The 13,815-nt window shown below is 47.4% G+C and overlaps 1 protein-coding gene across 5 annotated transcripts in view; it reads right to left on the bottom strand.

Moving 5' to 3' along the window:
- LOC118382856 (POU domain, class 6, transcription factor 2-like) overlaps positions 1-13,815 on the bottom strand; it is an 89,294-nt gene that overhangs the window by 15,267 nt on the left and 60,212 nt on the right. For all 5 annotated transcript variants that reach the window (XM_052505590.1, XM_052505588.1, XM_052505594.1 and 2 more), the window contains one exon: positions 4,682-4,825. In XM_052505590.1, the coding sequence (XP_052361550.1) occupies positions 4,682-4,825 (144 nt within the window). The remainder of the gene's footprint in view (positions 1-4,681; positions 4,826-13,815) is intronic.

Here is a 13,815-nt window from a genome sequence, read left to right on the forward strand (position 1 = left end):
CTCTCAGCAGACCTCATTAAGATTATGCCGATCTTCTCTCGTTTCCACAGAGACGTCATGTCATCTCCTCGGCCAGGCCAATCGGTGGTGTTAGCCAACAATATCTTTAGCCATTTTCCCCTCCTTCTCTCTCCGCCAAGGAAATAGAGGCCCGCGTTGGGAAATCCTGACTTTCTTCATTAAAGCTCCAAGACACCAAGCATATACATTTTTATAAGGGACATGGTATGTAAATTGCTTTATACAGCTCCCGAATCCTCTTGATTGTCTGGCTCTAAAATGGAATACTGGTGTAGGTAATGTTGGGTACAGTACAATCTTCCACAAACATGCAAACCTGCACAGCAACTAGCATTCACCTGGCTTAATTTGTCCTGCTGTTATCGTTAAAGCAGGTGTTCAAAAGTTAAAATGGCAATGCCAGAATGTTTCCTCCACCTCTGAGGACTTCCACGAGCAGGAATGATTTGTATTCCAATGGAGTCCCTCCCTGATTGTGTGCATGCAGGTTAACAGTGCATGTGTGTGTTCCTACCTGGTGTAGTGTGCATTAGTAACAGCAGTGTCTGCCCTGTGGGCTGTAGCCTTCATCAAAGCCCATTGAAGGGGATGGATGGCTCATGGGGGTTTCACCAGGAAACAGAAAGACCAGCCACCAGGGTTAACAGGGCTGGGAGTTCCCCCATCACAGACCGTTTTGGGGCTAGCTACTTTTCAGGTCATATATCTTACCATTGCTCTCTTTGTCAAAATATTATAGGTTTCTCTATGGAGCCATGGAAGGTATGGCGCAGAATGTGTGGTAAAATTGTGCATAGTACAAGGGAATACGTAGTATGACAGAAACATTTGTGAGGAAATGTTTCCTCTAGATACTGAGGAACTAAGGTAAAATGGTGCAGTGCTTTCCTTAGGCAGACTGTGTACTGATATGAAATTCATTATTGAATGAACTCTTTCTTACAGTACAGCCTTACAAAGATGGGACTGAAGAGTGGCTTCGTTGATTACTGGACACATATACTCCATAATCAGGACGACACATGTTAAAGCCACATTATTATACCCAATGCTTTTAAAAGCCCCTATCTGGAACCTACTCTAACAAGAAATCCAGGGCGCAACTTTCACTGGGGAAGGGGGACATGTCCCCCCCCCCATATTCTGAAATGTAATTTTCATCATTGGAATGTGATACAAACAAGGCAACGGGGTGCTTTAGGACCATGTGGACGCCTATGAGCAGTCGGGTAGGCTGTTTGGAGTGTTTATCTGACAAAAAATGTAATATATACATATAAATATTATGTCCCCCCCACGTATAAAACCAAAGTTGCGCCCCTGAAGAAATCCAATGGGCATTAGTGATAGGGTAAATGACTGTAACCACTACTGTATTGTGTTCCGCTCTCTTCAAAATACCAAAAAAATTAATTTAGATTAAAAGACCTCTCTTAGGAGAAGAAAGGACTCAAAATCAATGCAGGACAGGGATTTTCACACAGATATCTTTTTATCAAATTCCTTGTGCTTTCGTACAACGCTTTAGTACAACGCTGTCACAATGTTGTCTTACCTAGCTAGAGAATTAATAATCAAGAAGTGTACTCGAGCTAGTCTAGTCCCTCTATCCTTCTTCCAGCAAAATAAACACCAAAGTCTGATAAAAGCTATTCTTTTTTTTCCTGTTTGAGAATCTACATACCGACACCATTTCTGCTTTTACGGTGGGCAGCTTCTGAGGCAGTGTTTGTTTTGTCTCCCAGTCAAGTTCCAAACATGCATTTAGTTTCTGTAATGTTCCCTTCCCAGTATAAGAGGGGTGTCGGCGTGTACGTGCGCACGTGTGCGTGTGCGGTGGGGGGACCCTGGCTACGTTTGTAAAGTGTGGTGCACGTTTCAGAGTGCTCAGACTGAATAATGCTCCGAAATAATGAGGTGGGGAGCAAAGGACTGTAGCCCAGGGCTTTGACCGTCTCAGTGACCTGATTATGTCAGCCAATGTCAGTCGCCGATACACTACAAAAGCACAGAGCATCCCATCAAATGCATCTCCATGGCGATCTGTCCCTGTGGCCCCGGCACCTTTTCCCAGACCAGGGAAACCCACACTGTCTCATTAGCCGCATTTAGCATCAAGGGCTAACACAGACTCACACAAGCTGTTTACAGTATGTGTGGACAAACATAGAAAAACATCTACAGTCATACACAATTATAAGTAGCCTACGATACAGTTGAAGTCGGACGGTTACATACACCTTAGCCAAATACATTTAAACTCAGTTTTTCACAATTCCTGACATTTAATCCGCGTAAATAGTCTCTGTCTTAGGTCAGTTAGGATCACCACTTTATTTCAAGAATGTGAAATGTCAGAATAATAGTAGAGAGAATTATTTATTTCAGCTTTTATTTCTTCGTTCCCAAGTGGGTCAGAAGTTTACATACACTCAAATAGTATTTGGTAGCATCGCCTTTACATTGTTTCACTTGGGTCAAACATTCTGGGGAGCCTTCCACAAGCTTCCCACAATAAGTTGGGTGAATTTTGGCCCATTCCTCCTGACAGAGCTGGTGTAACTGAGTCAGGTTTGTCGGCCTCCTTGCTCACACAGGCATTTTTCAGTTCTGCCCACAAATTGTCTATAGGATTGAGGTCAGGGCTTTGTGATGGCCACCCCAATACCTTGACTTTGTTGTCCTTAAGCCATTCTGCCACAACTTTGGAAGTATGCTTGGGGTCATTGTCCATTTGGAAGACCCATTTGCGACCAAGCTTTAACTTCCTGACTGATGTCTTGAGATGTTGCTTCAATATATCCACATCATTTTCCAACCTCATTATGCCATCTATTTTGTGAAGTGTACCAGTCCCTCCTGCAGCAAAGCATCCCCATAACATGATGCAGCCATCCCCGTGCTTCACGGTTGGGATGGTGTTCTTTGGCTTGCAAGCCTCCCCCTTTTCCCTCCAAACATAACGATGGTCGTTATGGCCAAACAGTTATATTTTTGTTTCATCAAACCAGAAGACATTTCTCCAAAAAGTACGATCTTTGTCCCCATGTGCAGTTGCAAACCGTAGTCTGCCTTTTTTTATGGTGGTTTTGGAGCAGTGGCTTTTCCCTTGCTGAGCAGCCATTCAGATTATGTCGATATAGGACTCGTTTTACTGTGGATGTAGATACTTTTGTACCTGTTTCCTCCAGCATCTTCACAAGGTCCATTGCCGTTGTTCTGGGATTGATTTGCACTTTTCGTACCAAAGCACATTCATCTCTAGGAGACAGAATGCGTCTCCTTTCTGAGCAGTATGACGGCTGCGTGGTCCCATGGTGTTTATACTTGCGTACTATTGTTTGCACAGATGAACGTGGTTCCTTCAGGCGTTTGGAAATTGCTCCCAAGGATGAACCAGACTTGTGGAGGTCTACAACTTTTTTTCTGAGGTCTTGGCTGATTTCTTTTGATTTTCCCATGATGTCAAGCAAAGAAGCACTGAGTTTGAAAGTAGGCCACATCCACAGGTACACCTCCAATTGACTCAGGTGATGTCAATTAGCCTATCAGAAGCTTCTAAAGCCATGACATAATTATCTGGAATTTTCCCAGCTGTTTAAAGGCACAGTCAACTTAGTGTATGTAAACCTCTGTCCTACTGGAATTGTGATACAGTGAATTATAAGTGAAATAATCTGTCTGTAAACAATTGCTGGAAAAATGACTTGTGTCATGCTCACAGTAGATGTCCTAACCGACTTGTTGAAACTGTTGTTTGTTAACAAGACATTTGTGGAGTGGTTGAAAACCGAGTTTTAATGACTCCAACCTAAGTGTATGTAAACTTCCGACCTCAACTGTATGTGCATTGCTCTGTCATGAGCATGTTGACAAAGTCTTCCCTGTACAGCAATTCTTACTCCTTACAGACTTCCTACACAAACAAGCATGGAATTAGGTCCGTCTTATCATAAAACCACAAAAAGTATTCGCCGGGCCGTGGTTTTAATTGAGTGATAAACAGGATAGCGGGAGGAGGGCCGGAGAGCGAGAGGATGAAATAGGGGTTAAGGTAAATAACTGGCTGGCGTGAAAGGGCACATTGTCCACGGGATCTTCCTTTAATATGCGCCGTGTGCACCTGCGATAAGATGATTCATTAGATAGGGCCCCACTCTGACAAGCGTCATCGTTCAAGCCTCTGGCTACTGATGGAACAATTCTGCAGCCACCCTGTAAATATGACAAGGTCAGCGTTTTACTGCGACGGGTGCATGCGGATAAGAGGAGGAAGGGCTTTGTTTATTCCCAAAAAGCTTAACATATGGCAGGATGGCTGCCACGGAGCAACGCCACATAACACACAGCTAAAAAAGAGAGAAAGAAAGAAACCCCCAAACAAGATTACTACATATGAAAATGAAACATTGAGACCATCCAGTCTTTGGAATTGTGTGTTGTGTGTATTTAGTTAGTGGAAAGTGTTTACTAAGACTGATACAGTGTAACATTGACTGAAGAACATGGAAAATACAGTGAAACCATCATTATGTGATGTGATCTCCCCCCCACTATAACTTTCGCATTTCATTTACAAGTAGTTCTAGTCAGGTCTAATGAACACTGTGAAACCTCTAGGATTCCTCTTTTGATATTACGACTGGTAAAGATCACTAACCTGTCCTTGTGCATTAGTGACCAGTTGCCCCGTGACTCCAGCTTGCAGGTTGGAGAGGGTGTTGCCAAAGACCTGGGATCCGGCCATAGAGCCCATAGCTGCTGCTGCTGCCGCCACCGCAGCCTGGCTGGCCAGAGGGTTCAACTGCAGGGACAGAATCATACCGTTAATGACGGTTACCGTTTGGTTATAAATTAGAACCAGTGATCAGTGTTCTCCAAGTGTTACTGTAAGTAAACAAACATGGGAGACAGTGGAGGATGAGGAAAGTGAAGTAGCTTGACAGAATATAGTGCTGATGCTTTGTTACTAAAGTAGTACAGTGAGGTATATGACCAGTAGTCCATCATCCAGACCTTAGAAGCGTGTGCCCAGAAGAGAGCCGGGGTGGGGTCCGGGAGGGCAGGGACAGGGTGGGGCCCGGGAGGGCAGGGACAGGGTGGGGTCCGGGAGGGCAGGGACAGGGTGGGGTCCGGGAGGGCAGGGACAGGGTGGGGTCCGGGAGGGCAGGGACAGGGTGGGGTCCGGGAGGGCAGGGACAGGGTGGGGTCCGGGAGGGCAGGGACAGGGTGGGGTCCGGGAGGGCAGGGACAGGGTGGGGTCCGGGAGGGCAGGGACAGGGTGGGGCCCGGGAGGGTAGGGACAGGGTGGGGTCCGGGAGGGCAGGGACAGGGTGGGGGCCGGGAGGGTAGGGACAGGGTGGGGTCCGGGAGGGCAGGGACAGGGTGGGGTCCGGGAGGGCAGGGACAGGGTGGGGTCCGGGAGGGCAGGGACAGGGTGGGGTCCGGGAGGGCAGGGACAGGGTGGGGTCCGGGAGGGCAGGGACAGGGTGGGGCCCGGGAGGGTAGGGACAGGGTGGGGTCCGGGATGGCAGGGACAGGGTGGGGTCCGGGAGGGTAGGGACAGGGTGGGGTCCGGGATGGCAGGGACAGGGTGGGGTCCGGGAGGGCAGGGACAGGGTGGGGTCCGGGAGGGCAGGGACAGGGTGGGGTCCGGGAGGGCAGGGACAGGGTGGGGTCCGGGAGGGCAGGGACAGGGTGGGGCCCGGGAGGGTAGGGACAGGGTGGGGTCCGGGAGGGCAGGGACAGGGTGGGGTCCGGGAGGGCAGGGACAGGGTGGGGCCCGGGAGGGTAGGGACAGGGTGGGGTCCGGGAGGGCAGGGACAGGGTGGGGTCCGGGAGGGCAGGGACAGGGTGGGGTCCGGGAGGGCAGGGACAGGGTGGGGTCCGGGAGGGCAGGGACAGGGTGGGGTCCGGGAGGGCAGGGACAGGGTGGGGTCCGGGAGGGCAGGGACAGGGTGGGTTCCGGGAGGGCAGGGACAGGATGGGGCCCGGGAGGGTAGGGACAGGGTGGGGTCCGGGAGGGCAGGGACAGGGTGGGGTCCGGGAGGGCAGGGACAGGGTGGGGTCCGGGAGGGCAGGGACAGGGTGAGGTCCTGGAGGGCAGGGACAGGGTGGGGTCCGGGAGGGCAGGGACAGGGTGGGGTCCGGGAGGGCAGGGACAGGGTGGGGTCCGGGAGGGCAGGGACAGGGTGGGGTCCGGGAGGGCACAAAGAGGGGGTGAGCCGATGAATAAGTCCATTTTACCAGTCTAAGGGCTTCCTGTGGCCCTCGGGGCTCCCCCAGGGCCCTGCAGCATCTCTGCAGAGGCCGGACAGCACCAGACCATGACGGTTTAACGACAGAAGGAGCCATGGTAGCGATGCATCATTGTATCCTCAACCACCTCAGCACGCTCCCACTCTGAATCAACCTGCCACCATACCGCGCCACCACACTGCTCCTTTCCAGGGTTTAAAAAAATGACCGCGTTTACCCTGGCTGTAATGGACTCATCTGGAACTGGTGGACAGGCCAAGTGATTGTAAAGGACGTCTCCCGTGTGGGCAGAGCCTGTGGAGCTCAAGGCCTCGTAGGAGCATGAGATCACCCAGATAAATCAAGCTAACCACTTATTAGAGGGTGAAAATGCACTGCTGATTTGGTTGTAGCGCAGCAGAGCAGAGCCTTATTAGGTTGAGTAATGAGGGAAAAAATAGCAGGCCGGCAGAGGAGATCGTCCAATGACTCAAGAGAATAGAGATAATAGAAGTACTGTTTAGGCTGTGAATAACTATTCCTGGTTGGCAATAATGTCATGCAGAGGGCTAATACATATTCAAAGATGGTTGGAGAAAATATTGAACAGACTAATAGCACCTTAAAGGGGCAATCTGGAATTCAAACAAAAACAAAGCCATCACCACACCACTTTTTGGTAAACAGCTGAGGGATGTGGGGGCGGGAGAAATCACTGAAATTCATATATAGCCTTTATATATCACGCCGAGTAGACAATGTTACAGTCATGTAAAAACCTCATTGATACGTAGATAGATAACTTAGAGAGTCATGGAAATATATTATCGTTCAGATAGTTCTGGACAATATCCAAAACGACTCCAGCAAAGGCACAAATTCCACTCATTTTTCTGTCCACACAATCGCTCTCCGGGGATTTGATCTTTGTTAAACTGAGACCGCTCAGTTGCCATTCATCTTTTATTGTTCCCCATCACCATGTGTTATTACGCTTTCTCAAATCAAATGATGGAGAGAAAAAAAATGCCACAGAACGATCAATACTTTTTCATTGACAGTAAAGGTTAAGCACATTAAGAATGACACTGCATTTGTCTTATGAAATCATATTTCATGTTGGTGGCCTCAAATTGGCCATGATTGATATTGCGTCCCCTAGTCTGAAAGTCACCCGTTTTTTTCCTTTCTCTCCTAGATAATCACAGGTATTTTCTTTCTTATGTGCCCATGCCCCGTTCGTCCTTCTGAGCAACCTCAGTAGGAAACGTTAAGAAGAAATGTCTTTCCACTTTAGTTATTTACAGCACATTGGAGAGTTCATTCAAGCTTTTCCTCGTCATTGGCTACTTGACATCTGTCATCATCTCCACACGATAAAACATTTGCACATCATTTCCATATGTCTTTGGAGGGTTATAACGTTTGACAATTTGATTTGTTCTTCCATGATCTTGTTCCAATCAGAGGCTCATAATTTACAATTAATTTCCTCTACGGAGGGTAGTAAAAGGCCAGAGGAAGAAAACAGAGGAGGAAGCATATATTTCATTACTTGACATTCAGTAATCGTTTTGAAAACATGTCACTCTACAGTGGAATGGATGCCCTGAAGGACTCGTGTCATTTTGAATCTCCATTTTTGCGATGATATCTACCGACTTCTAACCTTCTAAACTTATCTCATTCATTTTTGATCATATTGAAGCTCATGTCAATGGAGATAGCAATAGTTTGTTGATTTTTACATCTCATGGAATCAGCGGGAGTTCAAGATAAACAGGATCAAAATAACCTGGCTACCCCATGGAGTGGCAAGATGCCTTCATGCCAAAACGTCTTTGGAGTGAGATTGGTACGTAGACAAACTGATAGTGTGTCTAGACTCCTTTTTTTTATAATGATAAAGTATGCAGTGTCACTTAGCCTTTTTAGCATGACATTGTCAAATCAAATCAAATCAAAGTTGATTTGTAACGTGCGCTGAATACAACAGGTTTTACAGTGAAATGCTTACTTACAGGCTCTAACCAATAGTGCAAAAAAAGGTATTAGGTGAATAGTAATAGTGAGAGTGAGATATACAGTAGATATAAGGGTTGTCTTCCTCGCAATTCACATGCAAGTTCACACAATGACCTGCATTTTTGTCATATTTTCATAATATCAGACAAACTAAAACAGCCCCCCCCCCCAATCTGCATCCCAAGTGGCACCCTATTCCCTAGTGCACTTCTTTTGACCAGGGCCCATAGGGAATCCCATGGCTGAAATCCATATATGTAGTGGGGGAATGGAGAGAGTCAGCCAGAACCCTATATCCTGCTTCCTGCTGGAGGAGCAGAGCTGGATTTGAGGGAGGGGCTTATCTGGGCCAAAACTTCAAATTACTACATGTATTGGTGAGAAAGTGGTGGGAAAGGGTCGCCTGGTGATATCAGTTAGTCAGCCAGGGATTGCATTAAGAGGTAATCCTCCCTCCATTTCTGAGTGGAGCTGCTCTCTCTCCTCTGCTGAGGGGGGGAGTGAGAGGTGATACAATGGCCAAGCCCAGGTGAGACAGAGAGGATTTGGTTATGTTATCGTTTAAATATCAGGCCCTTAGGCGTTTTGGTTATGCTGGTCTGATAAAGAGGATTTCCTCATGTAACTGGGTTGATGATGTGTATTTGGTAATCCCATGGGGTGATGTGCTAGCCTGATAGAGGCACAGTGGAGAGGAGGAGGATGTAGAGAGGGGTGTCTACACAACAGCAGAGCAGAGTTGAGCAGAGCAGAGCCAGGCTTCATGTGGAGGCGGAGAGGTCTAGATCAGTAAACAGATAATGGTATCAGCTCTGACAGAGTCAGTTGACCTCCTGATGTAGTTGGCGTCCAATCAAAATCAAATGGAATCAATAATGTATTGGTCACATACACATATTTTGCAGATGTTGTCGCGGGTGCAGCGAAATGCTTATGATCCTAGCTCCAGCAGTGCAGTAAAACTTAACAATACAAAACAATACACGCAAATCACCCCCAAAAAAGAAAAAGAAAGGAATGAACAAATATAGAAATATCAGAACCAGAAATGTCAGAATCCGGAATATAATATGATGGTGTGTACAGACAGTATGGACAGTATACAAATAGAAAAGGTGTGTACAGAAGTAGTTATATAGGATGAGCCTTGACTTGAATGCAGTGTATACATATAAAGTGTGTAAGTGTGTAAACATTATTAAGTAACCAGTGTTCAATGACTATGTGGGCAGGGCAGCAGTCTCTGAGGTGCAAGGTAGAGTACCAGGTGGTAGCCGGCTCGAACAGTAACTAAGGTTCAGGGCAGGGTACTGAGTGTAGGGGATGGAAGCTGTTTCTCAGTCTCTCGGTCCCAGCTTGGATGCACCTGTACTGTCTCCGCCTTCTACATGGTAGCGGGTGAACTGGCCTTGGCTCGGGTGGCTGAGGTTCTTGAGAAATTTCTTGGCCTTCCTGTGATACTGGGTGCTGTAGATGTCATGGAGGGCAGGCAGTGTGCCCCCGTTGATGCGTTGGGCTGACCACACCACCCTCTGGGGAGCCCTGCGGCTGTGGACGGGGCTTTTGCCGTACCAGGTGGTGATACAGCCCGACAGGATGCTCTCAATGTTGCATAGAAGTTTGTGACGGTCTTAGGGGCCAAGCGAAATTACTTCAGCCTCCTGAGGTTGAAGAGGCACTATTTGTTTTTTTTAACACACTGTCTGCGTGGATGTACCATTTCAGATAATCAGTAATGTGCACGCTGAGGAACTTGAAGCTTTTCACCCTCTCCACTGCAGTTTCGTCGATGTGGATGGGGTCGTGCTCCCTGTGCTGTCTCCTGTAATCCACGATCAGCTCCTTCATTTTGCTGATGTTGAGGGAGAGATTATTTTCCTGGCACCACTCCATCAGGGCCCTCACCTCCTCCCTGTAGGCTGTCTCGTTGTTTTTGGTAACCAGTCCTACCACTGCTGTATTCTTTCTGCAAACTTGATCATTAAGTTGGAGACGTGCGTGGCCATGCAGTCATGGATGAACAGGGAGTACAGGAGGGGGCTGAGCACGCACCCTTGTGGGGCCCCAGTGTTGAGGATCAGTGTTGTTTCCTACCTTCACCACCTGGGGTCAGCCCGTCAGGAAGTCCAGAACCCAGTTGCACAGGCTGAGGTTTAGACCCAGGGCCCCGAGCCGTGTCGTTGTCAGTGTGTGTTGTGTGTGTGTGAGTAAATTTCCCACCCGGTGTGTGTTTGTGTGTGTGTGAGTAAATTCCCCACCCAGTGTATGTTTGTGTGTGTGTGTGTGTGTGATACTCTTGTGCTTTGAAACTATGGTGCTATGTCCTGTGTAGCTACAGTGTATAAGTGGGCAGCTGAACAACTGTTTGTGGTAGTATTATTGTGTTTGATATCCCTCTGCTATTCAGAGGCTGTTATTCTAGTAAATCCAGGTAAAACGAGAGCGCCAACTGGGCTGTAGCCTAGGATCTTGTATTGGGTAATATGGCTAGCAGTTTGAGGGAGAGCCAGGCATAAGGAGGGGGGATAGCGGTGTTTGACACCTAAACAGGTGATTTTCCGCCACAGTGCTTCCTCTCAACAGCACAACAGGAGGCAGAAAATGACAGACCTGGCCCAGCATTTGTGTTGATTGCGTGTGTTGCAGGAGATAAATAGTGATCTTCCCGTTTGCAGGGCCGCCATGTAAACCATTGTGTTCCAGACTTTTCATTCTCCCGTCAATAGGTTGGTGAATCGTGTGGTTATGGAGTGTTATGGATCTCACTAGTCGCTCACCGTGGCTGTATCGGGCCAATAACACACAAACAGGAGCCCCAGGAGCCTGATAATGACATTAAATAATTGCATAAATACATATTCTGGAGTCACCAGGGAGTACTGCGTCTTCTGATGCTGTGTAATGTAAAGTCAGGTTCACTGTAGGACCAAACACCAGTTTGAGACACACATCGGGTTATCCTCAGTGGACCACCAGCCACAGATGTTTCCAGTCGCTACTACTTACCATCAGTCTCTATAAGCCTTATTCATCATATTAACGGTATACGTACTGTACAGTACATGGAGTAGGGGTCAGTATAGAGAAAACAAGGTCCTCGATTCAAGGTAGGTCATTCTTTGATGAAACAGTCACGTTGTTAAAAAAAAACATGTATTTCGCCATGGGCAAAAGTTGAGGACTATTACTATTATGCTCTATTATGCTCACTGTTGTTGCCTGTGCTGTTGCCATTTGACCATGAGGGTCACCCGGGGGCAGTAACCCGTGTAATCTCTGGAATAGGAGAGAAAATAGGCTCTCTGTGAGCGTGGAGAAACCCCCTTTGGAAACTAAAGTGTCTGACACAAACTAACTGGAGTTTATTCTGGGCTGGCTCTTCTTATGTGCCTGTTTTTAAGTTAATACCCCCCCCCCCCGGGGGGGACACAACGGGACAGAACGCAGCAGAGGTAATGGGTATCAACCGGGGCCAGACAACAAAAAGGAAGCAGCTCACAATAATTTTGCAAAACATAATTATCTGTTTGTTTTGCAGCGATATGTATTGGAAAAGGAGAACACAGTGTTCTAGCATTACCGACGAGCTTGGAACAACATCCATTATAGTCCTCAGTTCTCCCAGCTCCTTATAAGGTCATTATCAGAGAGCATTTAGCTGGACCAAACGGGACCAAACCACCTAAGAGTGGACAATTACGGTAGGATGAAAATAGTGGAATTGCATACTCAGCATATGTAATGGACAAACAAACCTGTACATGAGAGCACAGTATATCTGACCAGTATTGAACATAATGTACTTCAGCTTGTCTGAGAGGGTCCTCATGTAGTAATGGGGTTGATAGCACTAGAAGGAAGCCTGGCAAAGTAATGCTATTGAATGCAGCCAGATACACATAGTCCATCTGTCAAAGTAGCACATCCATCTTAAGCACTTCTGTCATACTCGTCATCACTCAGCCAAAAGTATGGCAAAGTGAACCAAACAGGGAAAATGAACAATCAATAGCGTTATCGCTTCTGGATGAGAGGAACGGGCGTCTATCTCAGGAGGAAAAACAAAGAAGTTTCCCATCCCTCGCTCCATTTTTCCCAGCCCCACCTCGCACATCCCTCCATCCCTCTCTTCTTTCCCCACTCCTGAGTGAATGTAATCAGCTGTGACATGAGAAAGCACGCTCTCTGTCTGCCAGTCCTCTGCTGAGCCTATCTTCCCCAAACAGCTCCCCTCCTTGCCCCAACCTCCTTCCCCTCGCATCCGCCACTAGGCTCATGTACATCGAAATGCCATTAGGCCCTCCCAAACACCTCTAGTCCCTGGGTTGGCTGGGGTGACTGAGGCTCACACACTGCTCCTTCACTCTAGGTCCTCAGAGCTCCTTCTGGGCCACCGATGGGCCTCTGTTACCACTCTACTTATGGGCCATTGTCACAAATCAACATTGGAAAGGACATTGAACATTGACGATGAGGGAAGAGAAAGCTAGAAAGGCGTACAGAACGCCAGGGACAGTAAACGCCATGACAATACAACACCACAAGACAACAGTAGCCATACGGACCATTCTACTGGCAGTGGACCAGAGACAGGTGGGAGTGGAGAGTGACGCTTGCTAACGGACTGATGTCATCCTATCCCAGCAGTCCGACAACTAGCTAACAGAGGGTGGTTGTGCTGATCAAATAAGATGTATTAACTCCAGGTAATAGACATCCTTAGTTGGCGGGGAGAATGGCCATAATTTAATGAACTGAATGAGGCAGAATGCAAATGAAGGAAGAGCAGAGTCGTGAAAAGGTTGCGGCTAACTATAAAGGGATGACTGAGTGCAGGAGAGTAGCCGCCAATCTCCTCTCTCGCTAGCCTCGTGTGAAATGAGCAACGGCTTGAATCATTAAGTAAAGCCTGTTCTCGCCCACGTGTTGATAATTGTGGGGCTTGAGAGTTCACAACTGGGACTATAATGTTCAATTTCCTCTGTTCCTCTGTGTGGCTACAATATGTACCATATAACATCCCTTTCATTCTAATTCCTCCCACCGCTTGAGGAATGGTCCATAATATTAGTATTTTTTTCCCAGGTGTGTTACATTTACGGCCGCTGGCTATGTGATGACGTGCTATTGGTGGAAATTCGCTGACCATTCCGGTTTCATGACGTGACATTTGGTGCAGTTATTTCCGTATGGTTGTAAAGTTGAGAAACATGTTGTTGTTGTTGTTGTTGTTTGAAGCCACCTTTCCTCTCCTGCTGCAGATGTGAACCGGCAGAGAGAGTATTACTCTGGCTGAGAGTGTGAAGTGGAGGCATTGCGTTCCTGGTCTGTGCTACTTCTCAGTTTACCACAATAGTAAGTGAAAAATGAAACATCCGGTCAAAAATGCGCTGAATAACAAAACCAGATATTCACATGGTAAATCACTAGGGGCTGGTTCCTCGGACACAGACTAAGCAGTCCTAGACTTAAAAGCATTCTCAATGGAGACGCTTCATATTAGGAAGTGCTTTTTAGTCTGCAACCAGGCTT

Source organism: Oncorhynchus keta, chromosome 4 (genome assembly GCF_023373465.1).
Source record: "Oncorhynchus keta strain PuntledgeMale-10-30-2019 chromosome 4, Oket_V2, whole genome shotgun sequence".
Taxonomy (NCBI): Eukaryota; Metazoa; Chordata; class Actinopteri; order Salmoniformes; family Salmonidae; genus Oncorhynchus; species Oncorhynchus keta.